Source organism: Cetorhinus maximus, chromosome 7, assembly GCF_964194155.1.
Source record: "Cetorhinus maximus chromosome 7, sCetMax3.hap1.1, whole genome shotgun sequence".
Lineage (NCBI taxonomy): Eukaryota > Metazoa > Chordata > Chondrichthyes > Lamniformes > Cetorhinidae > Cetorhinus > Cetorhinus maximus.
This window is the reverse complement of record NC_135885.1, coordinates 53657522-53685004: the sequence shown is the minus strand read 5'-3', so window position 1 is coordinate 53685004 and position 27483 is coordinate 53657522. Positions and strand designations below refer to the sequence as shown.

The following is a 27483-nucleotide window of genomic DNA, read 5'->3' as shown; positions in this document are numbered from 1 at the left end:
TGCCTGGATTAAATTGAGCAGACAATTAATAGAAACTGGTCAGTTACCTTCTTCTTCAAGAGAAAGCAGATCTTAGTTATTGCGTGTAATATCGTACCCTGAAGTTAGAAGGTGATTATCAAATAGAGTTGTCAACCCTACTGAAATACATGGAGATCTCCAGAATTGGCCAGGGATCTCCCAGGTGTTGCGGCTCACTGCCAGGGAGGTCTTTGCAACTTAAATTTCCCACCTCTAGTCTGATAACATTAGTCTCAACACTGCAGAGAGCAGCAGCTACCTCTGGAAGTTGGAGAGAGGGGACACTGGGGATTGGAAGATTTGGGTGGTGGGAGGGTAAAGGGAGGAGGGAGACAGCAAAATGAGGGTTCAAGGAAGAGAGAGAGACCAGTGAATGGTGGATAAAAGTCAACAACTGCAAAATGACAACTTCAGAAGTCGATGGAAAGACAAGGTGACTGGAGGTCAGGGGGCCAGGAGTGGTGAGTATGGGACTTGGGACTTGACCAAGGGGCAGAGAGGGAGACTGCAGGGTTGGTTGCAGATGGGGATCAATATTTTCTGTACAGCCAACCAGCAACATGGTGAGTGGGAGTACAGACATGAGAGGAGCATCCAGTAAAAAAGCAGCCTTATTTTTAAGTAGGTATGGATGGAAAACAAGGATTCCCACTGGATGAAGCACAAAAGAAGATTCTTGAAGACAACACTATTAGATGATGGAATTCTTCATGACAAGTTAACTATTGAGGCAAACTAGGCAATTGTTTAAAAGGGAATTGCATAAAAGTTTAAAAAGAATGAATATAAAAGGATTGAGGGCAGGGGTTGCTAATCTAGACACAGGAAAGAGCGTCATTAGCAGCTCAGGCACCAGGGGCTGAATAGTCTTTTCCTGTGCTGTATTTTCTATCATTCTGAGAAAAATCTCTTCTATTGAGGCCAAGTGCAGGGGTTGGTATAAAATGCTGGCAATCAGCTGAGTTTAGGGCAATGTGCTCTATGAGAAATGAGCAAACACCAAGCCCACTGCCCTTCATGCAATCTCACACTTTAGAATTCAAAACTGCCCTGAACCAAGTGCAGGCTGACTGACTCAGAATTTCAGAGTTAGAAATAGATAGGAAGACAGATAAGTCCTATTAAAAAGCCTGGGGAGCCTGACCTTATGCAGTACCAGTGAATTCTGGCTGTTTCAAGATATCAGTGGGTTACAGGATTACTATTCATTGCAGGGAGGGTCTTGGCTGTCAGGCAGCACTAGCCATTACGTTTAGCAGGCAAATTGCATCAACACCAAAAGCCTGTTATAGTCAATGGGGGCTGTACTATGTACAGTCTGGTCACAGTAGTGCAAATACGATATTGCAACTATTGAAGTGATTCAGAAGAGAGCAGCCAGTTTGGTTGAGGGGATAGAAAAATTGGATTGTATGGAGTAATTTTGTAAATTGGGCACCTTCTCCCTGGAAAAGAGAAGGCTGAGTGATGGCGTGGTGCTGTTTTTAAGATTCTAAGGCGACTGGGTAATATAGCTCATAACAAGCTGCCAGATCAGTGGAACCAAAGGGCACAGACCGCACTTGATGGTGTTGAATTCAAAACTAATCTGTAAAAACAATAAAGTTGGTAATCTATGTAAATCTATCAAACAGGCTCGCTGGGGAAAGAGTGGAAGCAGAAAATGTTGATACCTTCAAATCCAAATTAGATTTCTTTCAAAAATAATATTTTTAAATACGTAAGTAATTTGAGACATGGCATACAGTCAATGCAGCCTGCTTGGGAGAAGCATGTGGCATTGGACCTACAGTTCTTCAAAGCTTTTCACCACTAGGATTTTTTCTGACCTCGCGTTTGGGTCTGTGGTAGACTAATTGATAGAGATTGACTGTGATTACTCAATTACCCCACTTATGTTGTATCTCATCTTAACATCTCCAAGTATTTCCCTACAATTAATTATTTTGGAATACAGGGGAATGCAGGGAAAAACAGCTGTCATTTTGCACACAGCAAATCTAATAAACTAGACAAATTATTAACAAAAAACTGCTGCGGATGCTGGAAATCCAAAACAACAACAGAATTACCTGGAAAAACTCAGCAGGTCTGGCAGCATCGGTGGAGTCATGAGGACTCGAAACGTCAACTCTTTTCTTCTCCACCGATACTGCCAGACCTGCTGAGTTTTTCCAGGTAATTCTGTTTTTGTTTTAGACAAATTATTAATTTGTTTTTGATGTTGGTTGCTGGAGGAACATTGGCTAGAATTCATGTACGGCGAAGGGATCTTGAACATTAACAAAATCTTGACTCCACAATAAGATACAGTTAGACAAGGTCGCAGATTTACTGCTCATCTGAAGAACAATAATGCAACACACCCTCAGGTGTGCAATGAATTGTCAGCTTAAATTATATGCTCTAGTCTTGCAGTGAAACTTCAACCATCTGAATGAGACAAGTGTACTACCAACTAAGCTAAAGTATGACAGGACAATATTATTATGACTTTTATTACATATCACACTTGATTCCAGCCAATATCCTAAACTTATAGAATACAAAAGCAACCTGAAAAGAAATAATGTCGCAGTAGAGGAAGGGGAAACAGAGAAATAGTTTCTATTTTTATCCTATCCGAAATGTTAAATAGGTTGGCGTTACTCAAAGTTAACAAGTCACCCAGTTCAGATGGATGGAGACAACCTAGGATGCATCCCAAGCTTCCCTTAGCAGAGAAAGTTCTGACCACAACCTTTCAATCTTCCCTGGATACGAGAGTGGTGCTGGAAGATTGGAAGTGTTCCACGACATGACCAAATGTTCAAAAAGGCGAGTGTGCTAAACCTGGTAACAAGATACCAGTCTGTCAGTAATTGGAAAACTACTCAAGATCATTGTCAAGGTCAAACTTAATTCTCACCCGGAGAAGAATGGATAAATAGAGGACAGGTAGCACAGATTTGTTAAAGGCAAATTTCCAGTTTTGAATCTCTCCACGGATGGGTGATATAGTTACCTTGGAAAAGGTACAGAGGAGAGCCAAATGAATGATGCCTAGCTTAAAGAACTTCAGTTATTCTGATAGGTTCAAGGACCTTGGCATATTTAGTATAGAGTACTATAGGCTTACAAGTGACCTGATAAATATCTAGAAAATAATTAACAAACTGGAAAGAGTAATGGATTATCCTAGTTTAATAGATTGGAAGAATCAAGGGACATGAGTTTAAACCATGTACGAGTAGGAATAGACTAGCTATTAGGCAGTTCTTCTTTTCCCAGAGAATTGAGAGCCTCTGGAGCACATTGCCAACTGGTATGGTGGCTGCTGCCTCTCAGTTTGCCTCTAAAAGGGAGCGGGACCAATTGCTGACTTGGACAAAGATTGCAGCATACGGGAGGTATGTCTTTACAACTAACACTTAGTCCATGTGATCTCCTTGACATGTTTTGATCATTTGAGTGGGTTGAAGAGGAATTTTACAGAATATTCCTTTGTCTTACTGGCTTTGCTATTTTTAAACCTCTACCAGGAGATTACATGGGTGTGTTGGTAGTATGAGGGAGCTGAGTGGGGTGCTTGGGAGAAGCAAGGAGTATTAAGCCATGATGACCCAGCCACCACAGTGTGGGGTAAGCTTGATTGACCAGTTTTCACATTTGGTCAAACAGATTAACTCAATGATGGGCAACCTGGGCTAGTGAGTGGGCCACGAGTAGCCCTCCTTCATCTCAGTGGGCCGCAAGATTGAAATCAGGCATATGCACTAGCTATGACCCCATGAATAAGATTAAATACATTTAATACACATCAAATATTTCAAAATGAGTTATCGAAAATGCTTAATCATTCATATACTAATAGAACTGTCATCAACCTCAAATGATAAAAACAAAATAAATATTTACGCTTTCCTTACGTCATATTCAGTGCGACTTCTGGTTGGATCTGCCCTTCACAAGCTTCTTAGATTAGGTATCAGGGATGTGCAGACACTTTGCAATTCAACACTGAGGTTTCCATCCGTTAGTCTGTTGCACTTCTTGCATTTGATGTGTCCCATAGCAGAAAAAGTCTGCTCGCATGTGTACGTTGATCCAAAGTTTGACATCAGCTATACAATGCAATGCCGAAGTACTGGACCAAGGATATTCAACAAAAGTTCTTGCGCACCTTTCCTCTTTATCTGGTTAATTTCCTCTTCATCCAGGGCATGAACGTGAATTAATTCCTCCACAAACTTCCTTTTATCTACCCCAAGCCTTTGACATACTATACCACTTTGCTCAGATCAAATTCAAATGGATTTGAGAGCAACAAGAGGAAGGGCTTCAGATCACTCAGAGAAGAAAAGCAGTTCTCAAAACACTCTGCCAGTATAGACAGCACTTGTATGTGAACTGATGGATCTTATTAATTTCCCTGATCAGCATGTTTTTCCAGCATTTTTTTCAAATTTGGGGAGTGTAGTTACATGAAGGTAACTGGTTGAACATTAACTGCAGGTGTAGCATGAATTTTCTGATACTAGCAACTAGTTTGGGCAAAAGGTGATTTTTCCCCTCCAACGACTCGTTCAACATGTTCAGGTAACCAGTGATGTCGGCAAGAAAAGCCACATCCAAAATCTAGTTTTCATCTTCTAACTCTAGTGTATATTTGAGATTTCTGAGCAAGAAACTGCTTGATTTCTGGTAGAAGTGCCAGGAAGCGATACAGTACTTTACCAGTACAGCTTAGCCAGCGCACTTCAGTGTGCATGACAAGGTCTTCCATATTCTGTTACAATTTGGTCCACAAGTTCCACAAACTGACAGTGATGCAGGGGGTGAGTGCATATGATGTTAACAATCTATACCACTTTGTCCAGTACAGCTTTCAGTCTGTCCCCCTTGTCAAGTTTAGTGCAGAGCACTACTTGGTGCATTATGCAATGCACACCAAATATGTCAGGTACACAAGCCTTCAATAAAGCTACAAATCTATGATGTGTTCCTGTCATGGAGGGACACCCATCTGTTGTAACTAATACAATTTTTTCCAAAGGTAACTCATGTTCTTTGAAACAATCAGTAAATGCCTCGAAAAATACTGAGCCTGCACTCGCTAGTGTATTCCAAAAGATCTAAAAATTCTTCTGTCACGTTCAAATCACTGTCAACACAACAAACCCATATGCAGAGCTGAGCAATGTGGTCAGCATCTTTGCATTCATCCAGCGCTATACTGATAACCTCACTTGAACGTACAGTTCTGAAAAGCTACTCTGCCAGGTCGGCAGCTATATCTTGCACCCGGCGACTCTCAGTATGCCTGCTGAATTGCAGACATTTAACACATTTGATAGTTTCCTCTTGGTTTTTATACCCATCAAATAAAACATCTGACGATTCGATAATGCAGTGTTCCACTAATTCATTATCTGAGAATGGCTTTCCATTTTTTGCAAGTAACCAAGCAATACGAAAGCTCGCCAAAGTCACTGCAACACTCATTTAATGCTCGTCTAAGTACCTGCTTCTGTGTTTCCATGGCATCCTTCAGATTTGGAAGCTGTTAAGAATATTGGGCAGAACCTACTGGAAATATTGCTACATGAAAGAAATGGCGTGTTTCATATCGTCTCTTAATGTTGTATATTTTTGGAACTGATATCACCTCATTGCAATTTAAGCAAAATAGCTTCCCTTTCTGTTCAACAACAAAATAATCCAGCTCCCAACTCTTTTAACATTCTGCCCTCGTCACCGATTTCCCTCTTTGGCTACTTCTTCTTCCTCTGTACTTTTTGAGTTTGTACTTGATTCCCCTTCTTTATCACACCACTTCAACACAAAATAATCTATTATATAATGAGGGGCAAATTAAATTACTGACAAAAGTAACATAAAGCGCAACCTGCCACATCCACTGGTGTCATGACCAAGATGATAGGGTAATTTACTAACTGCGCTTGCGTACCTAGAATTTGTGGAGCGTGCCAACTGAACCGTTGCAGCGCTTTGATTGGACGCAGAGGAAGCACAGGGCTCTCTCTGTCAATGTTGTGTGCAATCAGCACACACCCCACTTCACCTGTCCTTGCTTTGTGTGCATATCACTTTAGTAACACCAGTAGGAAAAAAAACTACGCAGGCAGAAACCAGCAGAGTCTGGAAACCCTGCGCGTGGGTGACGGTCAACAAAATGTCTCATGGGCCGCACCTCAAAGCCCTGATGGGCCGCATGCCCACCACTGAATTAACTGGCCATTTATCTCAGTGCTGTTTATAAAGCATTGTTGCGTGTAAATTGATTGCGCATTTGCTTACACAACAACCGTGATTATACTTCAAGCATATTGGGATGTTCTAATAACGTGAATGGCACTATGTCAAAGAATTTTTTCTATACGTCTACAAGTCTCTCTTAAACAGCACACGGTATTCCATACATTGGAAACCCAGATGCAACTGGAATGACAAATTATTCTACTTGGTGTTGAAATCAAGTGAAAATTTCATTAATCCAAAGTAGTGGTCTGTCAGGTTATGCAACCCTTTGGTTGCGGCTAGAGGCATGACATAGATCTGAGGCTTCTCTCATTTTACACTCCAGAGAAGTTTCTTCCTCTATTTACTTAAATAAAAAGTTCAAAGAAGTTTACTGTTTGCTATTCTGCACAAAATATCTTTCAGAACTAAAATCTGCTTGACAACACACAAGACATTTTTTGACGCATCATACTTCTTGAATTCAAATCTATGTGTTTGTTCAATGCAGTGGCTGAGCAAATAAACATATAAATCAATGGACAACCCGAATGTCAGTTAGCCTTTGACAACAAGTGCTGCCATAAACAAAAATTTGTACCCTGGAAGGCTTCTAAATAAAATTTATCACCCTGCATCAAATTATTAGCTTATGAAAGAGTATACAGCAGAATTGTATTCCGCCACAATCTTTAACCTCATGACCCGACATATCCCTCACTCCAACATTACCATCAAGACACTGACTCGGGTTCAATGGGGGATGTACCAAAGTGTGCTGGGAGCAGCGCTAGGCTTACCTAAACATGGGGTACTAACCTGATGAACCTACAGCACAGGACTACATGCATACTAAACAGTAGAAGCAGCATGCAAAATAGAGCTAAGCGACCCTACAACCAACGGGTCAGATCAAAACACTTTAGCACTGTCACATCCAGCCATGAATGGCAATGGACAATTAAACAATTAATGGCTGAAGGAGGTTCTACAAACATTCCCATCCTCAATGTGGCAAAATCCAGCCTGTGTGTGCCCATGTGTGCGTGTGCATGCAAAAGAAAAGGCTTTGCAACTATCTTTAACCAGAAGTATTGAATGGATGATCCATCTCACCTCCTCCCAAGATCCCCAGCATCACAGATGCCAGTCTTCAGTCAAGTCAATTCACTCCATGTATCAAAAAATGGCTAAATGCATTGGATACAGCAAAGGCTATGGGCTCCAATAACATCTCGGCTGTAGTACTAAAGACTTATGCTCCAGAGCTACCCACGCTTCTGCCAAGCTGTTCCAGTACAGCTGCAATATTGACATCTACCCAACAAAGTACAAAATTGCTCAGATATGAGGACAAATCTAATCTGGTCAATTGCCACCCCACCAGTCTACTCCCAATCATCAGAAAAGTGATGGAAGGAGTTGTCAACAATGGCTTCAAGATGCACACATTCACAAATAAATCCTACCAGGATGACTCAGCTCCAGAACACCTTACTGCCTTGGTTCAAACATGGACAATAGAGTTGAATTTCAGAGATGAGGTGAGAGTGACTGTCCTTAACATCAATACAGCATTTTATCCAAAGTGGAATCAAGGTCCAAATAAATTTGAACTCAATTGGAATCAGGGGAAAACTCTCCATTCACTACAGTTTTACATAACTAGCACAAATGAAGATAATTGTCATTGTTGGAGGTCAATCATCTCCTTCCAAGGACATTGCTACAAGAATTCTTTAGGGTCGCGTTCTAGGTCCAACCATCCTCAGCTGTTTCATCATTGACCTTCCCTCCATCATAAGGTCATAAGTTAGGATGTTCACCGATGATTACAGTGTTCAGTTCCATTCACAACTCCTCAGATACTGAAGCAATCTGTGCCTGCTTGCAGCAGGAACTGAACTACATTCAGGCTTGGGCTGATCAGTGACAAATAGTATTCATGCCACAAAGGTGCCAGGCAATGACCAGCTCCAACAAGAGAGTAACCCTTGATATTCAATGGCATTAGAATCACCAATTTCCACACCATCAACATTTTGGGGATCACAGTTACCAGAAGCTTAACAGGACTAGCCACATTAAAATGTCGCTACAAGTGCAGGTGAGAGGCTGGGAAATCTACGGTTAGTAACTCACCTCTTGACTCCCCAAACACTTTTGACCATCTTCGAAGCACAGGTCAGGGTATATGATGGAATATCTCCACTTGCCTGCATGAGTGTAGCTACAGAACTTGAGTATTGCTGAAAAAAAAGAGACATGCTGTCGAAGCTTTTCACCTTACACTCATCAGGACAGATGCAAGAATGCCAAATTTCAAAGGATAAAGCAACCTATACTGCATGAGAAAATGGGTGCCGATTGGTTGGCAACTCAGTTCTGATTGGTTGAGATGCTGCTATGGCAAATGCACCAGGGAGCTATTGTCCTCCATGCTTTTGTTTATTCAAAAAAAGGTACAATATCTGGTCACATTCCATTTGCCTGCAGAGGACAGATCAATGCATATCAATATATGTAGCTTCTAGCAAATGTAAGTGAGCTATATTGCGAGCTCGACTGATAATCTTAATTTGGTTGTTAGAGTAATTCTTAGCACGTGTGGGATTGTTCAGCAAATCATCTAAAGTTATCACTAAAGCTAGACATTATGTTCACAGTTTTGCAAGCATGGGCTGGTTGAGAACGGTCAGTACACTGCCTTTTGCAAACAACCAAAGGGGCATGCTGTTTGATACGATCCACCAGTCATTGGGATGTACAGCCTACGTACCTAGCATTGCACCAGCACTGAAATTCATATTCTACACTACTCGTTTGTGAGGTAGGCAGAATGTCTTTTTGGCTGGTAGTGGAAAACATCAATCTTGTTGTCATTGCATAGCAGCAACGTGAAACAGCTAGCTTCACCTGTTGCTCAAATGTTTGAGATACTTTACTCTTCCAGAGTAATTTGAGGTAAACTGGGCACTTTTCAAGCCCAAAATGGGTGGCCTTAGGCCCATTCGTGAGTATGAGCACTACACAGAAAATGCTAAGAATTACACTAACAACCAATTTAGGATTATCAGTCGGGCTCGCAATGTAGCTCACTTAGGCTTGCTAGAAGATATATATATTCATACGCAAGGACTTGTCCTCTGCAGGCAAAAAAAATGTGCTCAAACATTGCACTTTTTTTAAATAAACAAAAACATGGGGGAACAATGGCTCCCTGGTGCATTTGCCATTGCAACATGTCAACCAATCAGAACCAACTTGCCAGCCAATCAGCACCCTTTTTCTCATGCAGTATAAATTGTTGTGCCCTTTGAAATTTGGCATTCTTGCATCTGTCCTGCTGAGTGCAAGATGAAAAGCTTCAACAGTATGTCTCTTTCTTCAGCACCATTCAAGAAGCTCAATACCATCCATACCAGTACTGAGGAAAGAGGATGCTGTACTGTTGGGACAGCCTTTACCTGAACTGCGCTGGGACCAGTGTCTGGCGAGTCATATTGCTAGGACTGTAGAGAGGCCTTTAAACTAAATAGTTGGTGGGGGAGGGGTTTGTTCATGCGAAGGGAGATTTGGAAAGTCAAAGGGAAAGGATAAGGCAATAATGCAGGGTAACAATACAGATAATGATAACCAGTGTGTTACAGGAAGGAACAGAGTGTAGAAACATAAGAATGCACCAGCAAATAAGCTCGGAGTAGGGAAAGATCGAAAAGAAAACAAAATTAAAGGCCCTTTACCTGAATGCATGCAGCATTCTTAACAAGATGGATAAATTGATACCACAAATAGAAATAAATGAGTGTGATGTGATAGTCATGGCAGGTACATGATTGCAAAGTGACCACAACTGGGGCCTGAATGTTCAAGGGTATTTGACATTTCAGACCAACAAGAAAGGAAAATGAGGTGGGATTATTAATAGATCAGTGCCAGTTGGTGAAGTCAAAACTAAGACAGAGAACCTTTCCTTGCTGAGATTGTTTATTGACTTTGTTCAGTGTCAAGGTTACCCAGCTATCCCCTATTGACATGTGTTCAAATACCCATCACCAGCTTCCCTTAATATAATTGGCATTAACAAACCTTAACAATGTAATTGGCATTAACAAACCTTAACAATGGAATTGACATTAACAAACTTTTAATAATGGAATTGACATTAACAAACTTTTAATAATGGAATTGACATTAACAAACCTTAACAATGGAATTGACATTAACAAACCTTAACAAGGTAATTGGCATTAACAAACCTTAACAATGGAATTGACATTAACAAACCTTAACAATGGAATTGACATTAACAAACCTTAACAATGGAATTGACATTAACAAACCTTAACAATGGAATTGACATTAACAAACCTTAACAATGGAATTGACATTAACAAACTTTTAACAATGGAATTGACATTAACAACCCTTAACAATGTAATTAACATTAACAAACCTTAACAATGTAATTAACGTTAACAAACCTTAACAATGTAATTAACGTTAACAAACCTTAATGTAATTGACAAGGCATTGACAGACTGGCTTTGTTAATAAAGTATGAGATCAGTACAGTGTTGAGAAATTATCTTGGTTCAGAGGTTCAAAATGTAGAATTGGTTTGGCTAGAGATAAGAAATAGCAAAGGAATGAAGTCACTGGTAGGAATGCTTCATAGGTCCCTTGATAGTAGCTACGCTGTAGGACAGAGTATAAATCAAGAAAACACAGGGGCTTAGAAGAAAGGTACTACAATAATTGTAGGAGATTTCAAATCTTCATACAGATTACACTAATCAAATTGGCAAAAACAACCTGGAGGATGAGTTCATAGAGTGTATTTGGGACAGTTTCTTAGAACAATACATTCTGGAGCCAACCAAGGAACAGGCTACTTTAGATCTGGTAAAATGTAATGAGGCAGGATTAATAGTCGTTTGGTAGTACAGGACTTAAGTATTGCTGAAAAGAGAGATGTTTTTGTCTTGCGCTCATCAGGGCAATTTGCAAGAAAATACCACCATTCGCCACTAACAGGATGCTTCCGTCAAGCCAAAAAGACATTCTGCCTATCACACAAATGAGTAATGTGGTATATGAATTTCAGTGCCAGTGTGATGCTTGGTATGTAGGCCGTACGTCCCAGAGACTGGCGGCTCATATCAACAGCAGGTCCCTTCCGCTTTTCGCAACAGACAAAGTACCAAACTAACCCGTGCTTGCAAAACTCAAAATAGTGTCCAATATTAGATGTGATTCCATGATTGGACAACATTTGTTAAATAATCCTGTGTGCTAAAAATTACGCCGACAACCAATTTAGGATTGGTCGCATATTTGCGTGCACTGGAAGCTACATATATTAATACACAGGGCCCTGTTCTTTGCAGACAGAAAGAACATTGTGCCTGCTTCAGCTAAACAAAATAAGTGACAGCCATTCACTGGTTCTTTCCCCAGGGCAATGCCTTGACCAGAGTCAAACTGCCTGGTTTAAATTTCAAGCATGATTGGCAGTTAACTATCAGTCACCATCAACTGGTGCATTATCCATGGCAACGCCTCTACCAATCAGACTTGCAAACCAACCAGCACTCTCTTCTCATACTGTATAAATATATTATTTCCTAACATTGATATTTTCTTGTGAATTGTCTTGATGAGTGCAAGATAAAAAGCTTTGACAAGAAAAATTTTTCCAGCAATACTTGACAGGATTAATTAATGACTTCATAGTAAAGGATCCTCTAGGTTAGAATGATCATAACATGACAGAATTTCATATTCAGTTTGAGGGTGAGAAGTGTGGGTCTGAAGCTAGTGTCTTAAACTTAAATAAAAGCTTGAAAACTGCGGATGCTGGAAATCCAAAACAAAAACAAAAATAAAAATGAAAACAAAAATAAAAATAAAAATGTTCTGTTGAAGAGTCATACGGACTCGAAACATTAACTGTATTCCTCTCCGCAGATGCTGTCAGACCTGCTGAGTTTTTCCAGGTATTTTTAATTTTGTCTTAAACTTAAATATAGGCGATTACAAGGGTATAGAGACAGAGAGAGTTGGCTGAAGTAGAATGGGAAAACAGGCTGAAAGGTAAGACAGTAGAGAAGCAGTGGCAGATATTTAAGGAGATATTTCATAGCTCACAAAAATGTATTCTTTTGAGAAAGAAAGGTACTATGAAAAGGGTGCACCATCCATGGTAAGCAAGGTAAGGATGATATCGAATTGAAAGACAAAATGTACAATGCTGTGAAGATGAGTGGTAGCCCAGAAGGTTGTGAAAATTTTAGAAACCATAAGAGGATAAGAAAAAAAAGGAGAAATTTAAGTATGAGAGAAAACTAGCAAGGACAATAAAATCTGACAGTAAAAGCTTATACAAGTACATAAAAAGGAAGAAAGTTGCTAAAGTAAGCATTGGTCCCTTAGCGGGTAAGACTGTCAAATTAATAATGGAAATCAAGGAAATGGCAGGGACTTTGAACAAGTATTTTGTATCTATCTTTACAGCAGGAGACACAAAAAGCATCCCAAGAATAGTAGAAAATCAAGAGGAACTTAAAATAATCACAATCACTAGGGAAAAAAGGTACTAGGAAAACTAATGCGGCTAATGGCTGGCAAGACCCCTGGGCCTGATGGCTTGCATCCTAGGGTCTTAAAGTAAGTGGCTGCAGAGATAGTGGCTGTATTGGAAAGGTCCAACAAGTTGGAAGTCTACAAATATAACACTCATTATTCAAGAAAGGAAGGGGACAGAAATAAAGAGAGAGACTCTGAAGGAGGTGCAGGAACAGAGAGCCTTTGGTGTATATGTACATAGGTCATTGAAGATGGCAGGGCATGTTGAGAGAACAGTTAATAAAGTATATAGCATCTTAGACTTTATTAATAGGGGCATTGAGTAAAAGAGTAAGGAGGTCATGTTGAACTTGTATAAGACACGAGTTAGGCCTCACCTGGAGTACTGCGCCCAGCCCTTAAGGAAGGATGTGAAGGCATTGGAGAGAGTACAGAGGAGATTCACAAGAATGATTCCAGGGATAAAGAACTGTAGCTATGAGGATAGATTGGAGAGGTTGGGACTCTTTTCCTTGGAGAAAAAAAGGCTGAGGACACAGATTCAAAATAATTGGCAAAAGGAGTAAATGTGAAGTGAGGAAAACTTTTTTCATCCAGAGGGCGGTTGGAGTCTGGAACAAACTTCCTGAAAGGGTGGTGGAAGCAGGTTCGATCAAAGTATTCAAAAGGTAATTGAATTGCTACCTGAAAAGAAATAATGTGCAAGGTTATGAATATAAGGCAAGGGAATGGGACTAGGTGGAATGCTCTTTCAGAAGGCCAAAGCAACTCGATGGGCCAAATGGCCTCCTTCTGCACTGTAAAGATTCTGTGAAAGCAGGAAACTATAGGTCAGTTAGTCTAACATCTGTCATGGAAAGTGCTAGGATCTATTATTCAGGCAATAGTAACAGGACATTTAGAAAATCCTGACAATCAGGTACAGTCATCATAGTTTTGTGAAAGGGAAATAACGTTTGACAAATTTATTAGAGTTCCTTGAGGATGTAACAAGCAGGGTAGATAAAGCAGAACTAGTAGATGTAGTGCATTTGGATTTTAAAGTGCAACTTAAAGGTTACTGCACAAAATAAGAGCTCATGGTGTTGGTGGTGGCATGGATAGAGGGTTGGCTAACAAAAAGGAAACAGTCATGATACATGGATCATTTTCAGGTTGGCAAACTAGCGGAACGCCACAGGGATCAGTGCTGGGTCTCAACTATTTCTGATCTATATTAATGACTTGGATAGAGAGACAGGCCGTATTGGAGCCAAATTTACTGATGATAAAAGATAGATAGGAAAGCAAGTTATGAGGTGGGCATAAAGAGTCTGCAAAGGGATAATGATATGTTAAATGAGTGAGCAAAAAGAGGAAAATAGAGTATAATGTATGAAAATGAGAGATTGTCCATTTTGGCAGGAAGAATAGAAAAGCAGAATTTTTTTACATGGGGCGGGGTTGTCGAATGCTTCAGTACAGAGTGATCTGGGTGTCCTTGTACATGAATCAAAAGTTAGCATGTAGGTACAGCAAGTGATTATGAAGGCAACAAGAATATTGGCTTTTATTGCAAGGGGAATGGAGTATAAAAGTAGGGAAGTCTTGTGACAGCTATACAGTGCGTTGGTAAGACCACACCTGGAATACTGCGTACAGTTTTGCTCTCTTTACTTAAGAGGAGATATACTTGCATTGGAAGCTTCCGATGCAAGTAGTTAAGAGGTTTATAGTCTGATTCCTGGGATGAAGGGGTTGTCTTCTGAGGAAAGGTTAAGCAGGTTGGGCCAATACTCATGTGCATTTAGAAGAATGAGAGGTCTTCTCATTGCAACACATAAGATCCTGAGGGATCTTGACAGGGTAGATGATGGGAGCATATTAGCTCTCATGGAGGAATCCAGAACTAGGGGGCGCAATTTAAAAATAAGGAGTCTTCCATTTAAGACAGAGATGAGGAGCAATTTCTGCACTCAGAGGGTTGTTAGTCTTTGGAATTCTCTATCCCAGAGAACTTTGGAGGCTGGGCCATTGAATATATTCAAGCCTGAGTTAGACAGATTTTTGATCAACAAAGGAATCAAGGGTTCTGGAAGACGGGTAGGGCAGTGGAGTTAAACCACAATCAGATTAGCCATAATCTTATCAAATGGCTGTGCAGGTTCGATGGGCCAAATGGCCTAACCCTGCTTCTATTTCTTATGATCTGACTTGCTGTCTGAAAAGGGTCAGTATACTCAGATCTATACCAACAAATTTATGAAGAAGCTTGTCTGATTTTTAAAAAGATACTCTGGGATCTTTATTGGACTTGCCCAAGAAGTTCTTTTCATAAATATATACAATATTTGTCAACTCACACAGGTAGCACACCAGGGTCATTGATGAAAGTCTAAAGGAAAACTGAGATCTTGCTGGTACATTTCATGAGTCGTACGCATGTCTAGTCCTTAGTTATGCCTGCCAACAATACAGATTTCATCTTTAATGAAATCAGATTGAAATTCATTAGGGTGGACTTTCACCCTGGTTTTCATTGTGGCCTTGTTTTATTTAAAAAACAGAATAGAATTGCCTTTCTCAGATTTATAAAATTTGGCAACACCTCAAGCTCCCTCATGACACAGCCTTCTCAGTAAATTAGACATCAATACTGCGTAATATACTGGTAATAAATATCATCCCTTCAGATGATAAATCATAATAGTGCTTTCCATGTTCTTTTAATCACTCAATAGTGTCAAACATCTGAAAAAAAGCTTGTGTATGGAATAGAGTATTCTAAATATCCAGAACTTGGGAACCCAAAACACATTACAAATATTCAATATTAAACATATTCAATATTAATAATATTAAATATTGTTCATTTAAATTGGCAAATCTTAGGTACTTTATCACTTGAAAATGAATGTAGGACATAAACAAGTTCAAAATTCACATATTTTATTTGTGGAGATGCCAGCAAGGCAGGAATAAAGTATGATTTAGTATCCAATACGACCTTTGTGATTACAATCTACAATCAATTTTGTCAAAAGAAGTTTCACTGACCTTGCTTAACAACAATGAAAGCAAATCCCACTGTAATCAATACAGTCCTTTGCTGGCAAAACTATTTTAACTGCAGGCTCTGAAAAAGATTTACTATCCAATTGAGCATTTATCAGCAATATTGTTAATTAGAAAGTACTAATGATAAATGTTCAATAGGTAGTCAACCTAGATTATCATCAACAAACCAACCCTGTGAGCCTCCAGCTCTCAATGACATTCAGTCCGACGTCCGACCTACCTCAAAAGGGGTGTTGAGTGAGAATTAAAATTTATTCAGCGTACTCAGCAAAGGTCTCATTTTTTCCCGACACATACATCAAAAACACATCTTCCTTCAAGTTTGACTGGGCAATGTTCAGAACAGGTTTATCCAACCTTTCCTCGTGGGGGCCACATTTCAATTTTTCTCACATTCAGGAGGCTAATGAGCAAATTTCAGAAAGATAGGGTTTTGCAAACTTTAAACATGAACTTCAAAAAAGAAGCTGACATAGGATAAGAAACAACTTGCCAAGCAAAAAACTCAACAATAAATTGATTATTTATTACTCATTTTTAAATAAAGACAATCATTCGAGTGTGAAAGGGTGAGTGTGTGTGCCCAGCTAACTCCAAGTCTCTGGGTGCTCACACACTCACTCTCACCCACTTTGAAAATGCCAGTTGGTGTATGGGGGTGAGGGTGAATGAGAACCGAGAGGCTGGGGGTGAGCCTGCATGTGCGCACGCACACATGCATGCGCGATCAATCATGTGCACGCACGCATGCACACGCACGTTCACCCTCTCTCACAGACATGCATGTACAGACACACACTCACCCACCCTCACATGCGCCCATACTAACCTGCACCCACTCGCACTCGACTGCCCCCGCCCACCCTCACTCATGAAATCAGCTTGGAGGTGAGATGTGATAAGAGCTAGTGCGAAGCCCAAGGTTGAGAGGCACCCGAACATGGGTGCATGCCGAGGGGAGGACCGCGAGGTGGGGGAATAGGGGTAGAGCCGAGTGAAAGCAGATGGGCCAGAGCACCGGCAGCCGGTGAACATGCACTCCAGAGTCTGTCTGTCTCTCTCTCCATCTTTGAATACTCACAGTTGCTGATGTTTGCTGCTCCTCCAATCACTGCCTGTTTCTCTCCCAGGTTTGCTGCTGAGAGGCTCACTATTGAGTCTATCAGCAGCAAATATGGGAGAAAAATAGGCTGTGAGTAGAGGAGCAGGTCCCTGAAGCAATCTTTAAACTCACTGAGCCGTCTTACCAGCATTTTCAACAATCGTTCCGGAAGCCACCAGGAGGAGTTTCACGGGCCACATTGCTGTGGGTTAGACAAGCCTGGTTTAGAATAAACCACACTTTAGATAGACTCTTTGAAAATGCTCTTTATAAAGGGCAATGCAGAGCTCAGTTGTGGGAGGCAGAGATAGATCTTTTGATACTTTACAGGACTGAAGCATCATACTGAAAATTACATCAAATAAACTTAACTTTCATGCTCTTAAGCAGTCAAAAGCAACACAAATAGGAACAATGGCAGATTTAGCAGCCATATTCCATGATGCATAATAGGTCATTAAGCAGCAAAACTGTATACCACACTAAGTACATCCCTCACTCTTCTACTGTCATTAAACTGGGAGATCAACCCTGGTACAATGGGGATTGTAGTTGGGCCAGGAGTAGCACCAGGCATATTTTAGAATGAGATGCCAACTATCAGAGCAAAAAGTTACAAGTTCCCGACACAAAGTCACCACGACTCGGGCATAAACTTACAAAAATGCTAACTCCACAAAAAGTCCCCACAACTCAGTTTAAACTTACAAAAACACAGGCAAAACACCACATCTTGTCCTGAAACCTCAAGAAAAAACGTTTATACCAACATCACCAAGATATGGCTGAAATAAGTTACAAGGTAACGGGGAAAAAAAAAACACACAAAATTTTTACCCCAAACCTTCACAAAACCCTCAGACCAATATATCACTACGATTTGGCTGAAACTTACAGTCTCCAACACAGCTGGTCTGTCCGGTGTTGACTGTAGGCCTGAGTCAAGGTGACCAAACTTGACCCTTCTCCCGACTGCAGCCCAAAACCTTCAGGCCAATATCACCACAACATGGCTGAAAACGCTTAAAATCCCAACACATCTGGTCTGTCCAGTGTGGAATGTAGGCTCGAGTCAGGGTGACCAGCCCTGACCCTCCTTCCAACTGCAGCCCAGACACTCAGATCTGCTGTTCTTTAATAATAATTTAACTCTGACGTATCAAAGCATATTTCCTGTTGTTCCATGTCCATTTAGTTGATTCCATGCAAAGTCCAGACAAATGTCATCAGCTCCTGCTGGTTGAAACAAGACAGGGTATTCCATGGAAGATGTATCCAGACGAACATTATCAGTTCTCATTGTATGAGCAATTCTCCTGCTGTTTGAGGTGGCACAGTAACAGCACCTGGCTCCAAAGTTAATGAGTGTTTGAATGACTCTATTGCAGCACTATCGTCTGTGGTGCAGACCTTAAGTTGCATAATTCCTCGAGTGTATTGTACTAATGATATGAGCTTTGTGTCATTTTATTGGGTAGTCAGACTTCATGATTGCGTTACAAAAACAGCATTACCTGGAAAAACTCAGCAGGTCTGGCAGCATCAGTGGAGAAGAAAAAAGTTGACGTTTCGAGTCCTCATGACCCTTCAACAGAACTGTAACAGAACTTCAATAGTTCTGTTGAGGGGTCACGAGGACTCGAAACGTCAACTTTTTTCTTCTCCGCCGATGCTGCCAGACCTGCTGGGTTTTTCCAGGTAACTCTGTTTTTGTTTTGGATTTCCAGCATCCGCAGTTTTTTGTTTTTATTCTTGATTGCGTTAATTGATGGCATTTCCCTGGTACCACTAAGATAAAAGCAAAATACGGCGGATGCTGGAAATCTGAAACAAAAACAAAAATAGCTGGAAATACTCAGCAGGTCTGACAGCATCTGTGGAGAGGAAGACAGAGTTAACGTTTTGAGTCCATATGACTCTTCATCAGAACTGAAGAGAAGTGGAAATGAGGTGAAATATAAGCTATCCCCCTTAAACAGTTTATATTTCACCTCATTTCTATTTCTCCAGTTCTGATGAAGAGTCATACAGACTCAAAACGTTAACTCTGTTTTCCTCTCCACAGATGCTGTCAGACTTGCTGAGTTTTTCCAACTATTTTTGTTTTTGTCCCTGGTACCACTGTTTCCTGATAGCAGTCAGTCAATGTCCAAACCCTTTTGATGAGTCACTGCTTTTTTCACTAAATGTCCGAATTAACCCCTTGTTGCCTGGCTCTGTACTGCTGACTGCAGCTTATCTTTTGTAATTCATATTCCAATCATGAGGTCAAAACATGTTCATGGGTTTGAAATTATGTTCCATAAATTTCCCAGTTGCAGGAGATTCCAATCCTACACAATGGATCAGAGCAAAGCTCAGTAGCCCCACCATATCCAGTGAAGAAAGATGATGGACAATCCAGTCAGAAAGTTGGAGGACAGTAATTAAAAGGAGAAAAGAGGCTCTCTAAGCATTCCCATCCTCAGCCATCGTAGGCCCCAGCATGTAAAAGCAGAAAACAAGGTTGCACTGCTTACAATGCCCTGTGCTGAAAGTCAATCCTATTCAACCCTCTTTGCAGCTCCCCTCCAACACAGAAACCAGTGTCCAGCCAATTTGGTTCACTCTAAATGACATTAAGGAGACACCTTGTGCACTTGACACAGCATAGCCTTTGGACCCTAATAACATCAGGATAAAATTCCAGAAATGTTCTCTCATCAGAAGATAGAAACTATCTTTAATGCTGATGGAGCTAGCCCATTCTGTAAGCAAAATGCTAGTTTTTAAAATCTATTAAAAATACTCAATTGGTAAAAAGCTAAACAGCAAATTACAGTTATACTTTGTTCTGGTTCACTGTGAAGAAAAAGCTACTGGGAATTCCAAAATCCCTGTGTATTTTTGTGATGTTGATACTTTTACTATAACCTACAAAAACTGTGGATTGTATAGTTTCTACTATTGCTCAAGTTTCAATTGTATTCTAACAGTTATTTTAATGCTTTATGCCTTGTTAAAATATGTTCTTGGTGTATTTTGCTATGCTGTTTCATTACAAAACACTCAATTTGAATCTTTTGTGCAAAATAAAATATTTGAATCAACCAGTACTAGGCAGTGTATAATTTGCTGCTCAAAATCTAATGCTGTGCATTTTAAAACAATCATAATCAAACATGAAATTTAAAAAAGCAATTAAAAAATGTTAAAAGCAGAATTGCCCCAATTGTGACAGATAAACGTGGGTGCTCAGCTTTGCTTAGAAGAAAGAGAAGCTGGGTGGATATGTCACCACATGGCACACCAGCACTGACAAAGATCTAGTAACAGGAAACTATTGCAGGGCATCATGGGGAAAACAATGGAAGAGTTAGTTAGGCTCCTTTCCCATCCAATCATATCTTCCACGTATAAAAACCCAAATATCATCACAAGCTGATACACATAAGAAAAAGTGTTCAATGTTCAAACAGAATTCACATTATCACTAGTACCCAAACTAAAAATATCAGTTGTAATTATTTCTTTCCTAATGTGAATCATTTATGAATGGAAAGGTCATGCTTCAATAAGGTACAGAAAAAATGACTGAACAAGGGCCCAAATAATAATGTTGATGCATATGCAGAATGTGAAATTTAGTGAAAACTTGATGTTCAAACATAATTTTTATCTGGAACAGAACTCCAGGCTACTAATCTCAATTCAATTGTTAGCAAAAATGATTAACCGTAATTGAAGTTAACGGAACAGTACAAAAATTATTTTGACAGCCAATTTCTCAAAGCAAGAGAATATATATTTTTAAAAATGGAAATCATTAAAGCAAACAGCATGCAACTTTGCAATAAAAAAGTAGCTTTCTTTGTTTGCCATTTTCTTTCTGCTGAAAGTGTTAAGTGCTGCTAGGGAATGGTTCAAAAAGTGTAGCTGAGCCTCCTAATACCTTATCTAAACAATTTTTCTTAATATGTGACTCCAGGCAGAAAGAGACAATAGATTGTTTAATCGTGATTATCTTCACACCCTAGGTTGACACTGTCCTCACAAGATAACCACAAAAATGCACTTTCTAGTAGAGGGTTCATTGGGTATTAGTCAGGAATGGGAACTCTGGTTAATATATATATATATTTGCATACCCTATTGCTACCCCAGGTGAGTTGCATTGTCAGCACAGGTCAGGGATTGAACTCGACCTTCCTGGTGTGTATGGTTCATTAAACGGTGCACTTTGGAGAAACCCCAAACATTCAGCTACACTTTTTGAACTATTCCCTAGCAGCACTTAACACTTTCAGCAGAGAGGAAAGAAAGAAAATGGCAAACAAAAAAAAAGTTATTTTTTATTGCATAGGCTGCATGCTGTTTGCTCTCAATGATTTCCATTTTTTTTTAATATTTTCTCTTGCTTTGAGAAATTGGCTGTCAAAATCATTTTGTACTGTTCTATTAATTTCAATATTATGATAAATAATATCTATTAAAATAATTTACTAACAGTATCCCAATGACATACTCTTGAAAAATTCTAAAACACAGTCTGCCCAGTCACATTCTAGTTAGTTCTCATTTCAAGATGAAAGCAGAAAATATTTACTTGTTCTTCTTCTCAAATCCAAAACTGATCACAGTCCAACGCAACAGATTTTTAACAAAAACATATGGATAATTGCACCACAAAGAACAAAGAACAAAGAAAAGTACAGCACAGGAACAGGCCCTTCGGCCCTCCAAGCCTGCGCCGATCATATTGCCCGTCAACCAAAACATTTTGTACTTCCGGGGTCCGTATCCCTCTATTCCCATCCTATTCAAGTATTTGTCAAGCTGCCTCTTAAACACCATTATCATACCTGCTTCCACCACCTCTTCTGACAGCGAATTCCAGACACTCACTACCCTCTGCGTAAAAAACTTACCCCGCACATCTCCTCTATAGTTTTCTCCTCTCACCTTAAATCTTTGTCCCCTAGTAATTGACTCTTCCGCCCTGGGAAAAAGCTTCTGACTATCTACTCTGTCCATGCCACTCATAATTTTGTAAACTTCTATCAAGTCGCCCCTCAATCTCCGTCGCTCTAGTGAGAACAATCCGAGTTTCTCCAACCTCTCCACATAGCTAATAACCTCCAGACCAGGCAGCATCCTGGTAAACCTCCTCTGCACCCTCTCCAATGCCTCCACATCCTTCTGGTAATGTGGCGACCAGAATTGCATGCAATATTCCAAGTGTGGCCTAACCAAGGTTCTATACAGCTGCAGCATGACTTCCCAGCTTTTATACTCAATACCCCTGCCAATGAAGGCAAGCATGCCATATGCCTTCCTGACTACCTTATCCACCTACGTTGCCACTTCCAGTGACCTGTGGACCTGTACACCCAGATCCCTCTGCCCGTCGATGCACTTAAGACACCCAGATCCCTCTGCCCGTCGATGCACTTAAGAATGCTAAAGATTTTTGGGAAATGGGGAGAAATTCGAATTTAAACATATGCTAAAGATATTTGGGAAATGGGGAGAAATTCATTGCATTTTTAGCATATAAAGAAATATTCTTGTGCTATCTACTATAGAATGATATATGGACTAGCAATGATGAATATCTAAAAAGATTATTTCATGCATCATTGTACAAGTCAGATCAAGCACACCTATCTTCTAATCGCAGGCCCAATATAAAATTCCAATTGTATGTAAACATTTTGTGGAGTTTGTGTCAATTCTCAACTACAGAGGTAGGAGATTAAACCGGACTGGCTTTGGGAACTAACAATAACATTTCATCCGGTGTCAACTGGAAATTGACTTATTACCCAAGTAAAGGTCTGAATTGATCAAAGTTGGGCAGTAGGTTGAAAAGGTATATTTAGAAAAAGGTGAAGAAATCCAGATATCATATGAACACTATTCATATTTTTATAGTAGCTTTAACACAGAAGAAGTGGATCATACAAAAATTGGCACTATGTCAAAACAGGAGATATTAGAAGGGGTAACAGAAGGATTGGTCAAAGAGTCAAAGGGGGTCCTTAAAGGATGGGGGGCAGAGAGATTTAGGGAGGGGATTCTTGAGTTCAGAACCTAAACAGTTAAAAAAACCACTGCCAATTGTGGTGAAGGAACTTTGGGATGCACAAGCAGTTTGAGGATCACAGAGAGGTGGTGGGCTGGAGAAGGGTACAGAGATAAGGAGGGAGAGGCCATCAACAGATCTGAACACAAGGATGAGAATTTTAAATGAGATATTAGAGGACTGGGTGTCAAAATAGGTCTATGGGATTTGCCTCAGGGTAGGATACTAGCAGCAGAGTTTTAGATGTGCTGAACTGTATGGAAGGTGGAGCATCGGAGACTGGCTGAGTAGAAATGGAATAGTCAATCTGGAACTGATAAAGACACAAATGAGGGTTTTAGGAGCAGATGGGCAGAGGCAGGGCTGTGATGGGTAATGTTATAAAGGTGGGAGGAGGCACTCATTACAATTGTGAAGCTCAGCTCTAAGTCAAAAAGAAATACCAAGCTTGTTAATGGTCAGCTTCAACGCAAGACAATGGCATGGAGGGGAATCAAACATTGAATTAGTGGCAAGAAGTTTGATATGGGGCTGAAGTGAAAGAAGACCAAAGGGCTTTGATATTTCAAGATATTAAGGAGAACTGATAGGGTAAATGGAAAGAAGTTTTTTCTGTTATCTGTGGAGTCTAGGACCAAGGAACATAATCTAAAAGTTAGAACCAGGCCTTTCAGGAGTGAAATTAAGAAATACTTCTACATGCAAGAGGTGGCAGAAGATGGTAACTTTCTTCATTAAATATCAGTTCATGATGGACCAGTTGTTAACTTTAAATCTCAGATTGATAGATTTTTGTTAACTAAAGGTATTAAGAAACATGAACCAAAGGCAGGTGTATGGAGTTAGGTTACAGATCAGCCATGATCTTACAGAATGACAAAACAGACCCAAGGGACTAAATGGTCCACTCTTGGTCCTATGTCCCTCATGTTCAATTGAAGGAAATTGCAACTGACTCAGGAAGGGATGTCAAACAAACACAGTCTAACAACACAGAAGTAGCAGTGGGGTTAGGAGAAATGGTGGAGAAGTAGAGCTGCATGCCATCAGCTTATATATGAAACCTGATCTCATGTCATCTGAGATGTTGAAGAGGAATAAGGAGGGCAAAGTTTGATCCTTGAGGAATTCTAAAATTAAAGGTGTGTGGACAAGAACAGAAACTGGAGATGCCCTGGCTATGATTGACAGGGTACAGTGGAGACAAGGGAAGGCAATGCACCTTTATATATAAATATGAACCACACCTCAAAACCACTGACTGTTCACATGAAATGCGGATCATTGGAAACTGTGTACTATATGCCTGAATTTTTATTGCAACTCTTCCCATTTAATTGAATATCCTCTGAAAATCTACATGCACTAATGTCAATAAGTCACCAACTGATCTGATATTTGTTGGTGATGCAAAAAACATACAGGAGATGGAAGTGAGAGCACAATGTCAGCAAACAACAGAATGATAAAGTTTAACATGATCTTGAAATCTGAAATTTCTAATGCCAGGAAAGGTTTTTTGTTTATACTTCATATTTCCGACATCTGCAGCATTTAGCTTTTAGTTACAATGGTCATACAGTACATTTTACTGATTAGGAAGATAGTGTCATTACAATTAAATCATGAGCTACACTTCAATGTTATGTCACAGAAGACACCAGTCTGCAGCAAGTGCTCAACATATTTGTGACTTGAAACTAAGTTCCCGGTGTTGGGAAATATTAAACCGCACTTTTAGATAGGGAGTAAAGGTCAACTTTAAGAGCGAGTTAATCAACGTACGTCATTGACATTCCGTAGGTTGTCAGGAATTAATCAGTGACTTCTTCCACTATATAGTCCCCTGGCGACGGGGGTTTTAAAGGGCTCAGACCGCGGCTCCTGAGCATCATTGTCACAGCTGCTGCAGACACAAAACAGACAGAACTGGGACAATACCTTGGCCACAATCTCCTCTCTCGCTCTTCGTTTAGATTCTCTTCTTGCCTCGATTGCTTTCCCACTTTCAAAACTGCCTCCATAGTCCGCCATGTTGCCGTCACATTAGTATTGCTAGCTGTACGGCAGTCGCGCAGCTGCAAAATAACCGTCGTGAAAACAAGTCACAGTCCCAGGAGCCGCGAGCGCCCCCTGTGTTTCCCAGGGAAGGTGCAGAGTTGGTGCTGTGCACAAACTGTGCTTCTATTCACTACATTTCTGAAGCATTCATGTTGATGGAAACACAAACAACAAAGGATGTCATTCAACCTATTCTTCTGCTAGAATAATTCAAAACTACTCTATTGTAAAATGTAAATATTCATGAGCAACAATAAGTATATCAATATAAATATAACAACATGGCTTTTATATCATGATTGTAACACATTAAAATGTCCCTTGAGTTCCACGTCAGCAAATAAAATTTGATACCGAGCCACGTAAAGAAATATTAGGACAGGTGACCAAAAACCTAAGTCAAAAGGGTAGATTTTAAGGAATGTCTTAAAGGAGAAGAGGTTTAGGGAGGAAATTCCAAAGCTTAACGTTTATAAAGCAGAAGGCAGGTGTGGTACGGTGAGGTACCCAGTCCCTTTAAGAGAATGCAAGTGTATTGATCATGTGACAGCACTGATGAATCACTGTACAATGGGGGCAACTGGGAACTGTAAGCCTAGTTCTGGAGATTTCTGAGTGAGCATGTATGATCTGATGTTCTGTTCTATGTCTCAATAAACCATCATTGTTTATTCTTACATCAGTCTCTCCCCGTTATTGATTGCGAACAGCAATTGAGAACTTGGGAACGCGTGCAGTTAGAGTTCGGTTGACTGACAAGCTAATTTACCCAAGACATAAAAGTTGCGATGAGGATAAAAACATTGCAAGACCCCCAAGTGAGAGTTCACAAGATGGGTGAGCAAAGCATTGGAAAAAGCATCTGTACTTAACTTGTAAAATAGGCGACGGCCGACAATCAGGGCAGAAAGCAGTGCTGCAATTTAAGACTTGTTAAAAACCCTGCAGAATCATGATCACAGGGATCCCGCCAAAACTCTAAAGAGCACGAAACCCAGCAGAGAAAAGCCGACAGCTGCACAGACAGTGTTTAAAAAAAAGGTGACTGCTCTTAAAGAGGCAATGCATTTAAAAGGTGAAAAATGGCTATGGACAGAAAATTATAGGAGACCCCAGAGAGAGGGCAACTCCACGGTAAGACTTAAATTCGTCATTACCTGGAAAGCCTATCGGAAGTGCAGTCCCCTTGCAGTCATTCACGATACCGTTGTTTGGGCGTGTCGATCCATTCGACCCCATTGCAGATGCCTGATCTCAATATGTTGAATGCCTAGCATTCTTTTTTACTGCTAACGACATCACAAGGAAGGAGAACAAGAGGGTGATACTTTTGTCCTCATGCAGTAGCAAAACGTACAGGCTGATCCGCAACCTTACGTCACCTAGCGCCCCAGACTCGAAGACTTTCGATGAGTTAATAAAAATTGTACAGAGCCACTCAGTTACTATGCAGCACTTTGAGTTCAATTCAAGAAACTGCCTTCCAGAGGAGACAATAGCTGACTATGTGGCCATTTTAAAGACATTAACTGAGCATTGCGAATTTGGAACATCTATTAGTGATGTGTTGAGAGACCGGCTGATATGTGGGATTGGAGATGATACTATCCAAGGGCGTTTGTTAGATGAACCTAGTCTAGACTTCAATAAGGCATTAGAATTCACTACCGTGATGGAGAGTGCTGTTAGAAATTCCGAAGTTATAAAAGATACACAAAATGGCACCGTCCATCTGGTCAAGCGGGACAATCAGGCAACAAAAGGTGCAAACACTTTGGGCTCCAAGGAAAGACAGGAAACGCTTCTAGCTCCAGACTATTGATAAACAATGGTACTACAGTGAAAACCTACAAAATGAATGAGAGAAATACATCCAGACCTCCAGTGAGCAAACGACAACTCAAACAAGTCGAGTGCTTTTTCTGCCACTGCTATGGCCACATAAGGCGGCACTGCAGAAAAAAGCTAAAAGAACATTATAAAGGAAGAAGGAAAAATCGTGAAATATGCCTCATGGAAGAACCGGAAGAAATACAATCAGACATCCATTTGTTATGTAACCTCAAAGTGGGTAGAACCAAACCAATCCAAGTAGTCATTACAGTTAACAGACAACCCATCAAGATGGAAGTTGATTCAGGAGCGTCAATGTCTGTCATTGGAGAGCATGCATTTAGATATCTGAGTAAAGGAACCCATCCTTTGAAGTTAGAAGTTTCAGACACAAAGTTGAGGACATACACAGGTGAAGAAATAAGACTGAAAGGGTTATGTCAAGTCTCTGCGACATATGAAGATCAATCTGAAAGGTTGCCCTTGTTAGTGGTAGCTGGAGAGGGCCCCAGCTTAA

General features: G+C 40.3%; 1 protein-coding gene across 1 annotated transcript in view; it reads right to left on the bottom strand.

Annotated features, from left to right (window-relative positions):
- Nucleotides 1-25150, bottom strand: part of cwf19l2 (CWF19 like cell cycle control factor 2) — a 241711-nt gene extending 216561 nt beyond the window's left edge. The window contains exon 1 of the mRNA XM_078545514.1: nt 25014-25150. Coding sequence (XP_078401640.1) covers nt 25014-25106 — 93 coding nt within the window. The 5' untranslated portion in view covers nt 25107-25150. The remainder of the gene's footprint in view (nt 1-25013) is intronic.
- Between the last annotated feature and the right edge of the window lie 2333 nt (nt 25151-27483).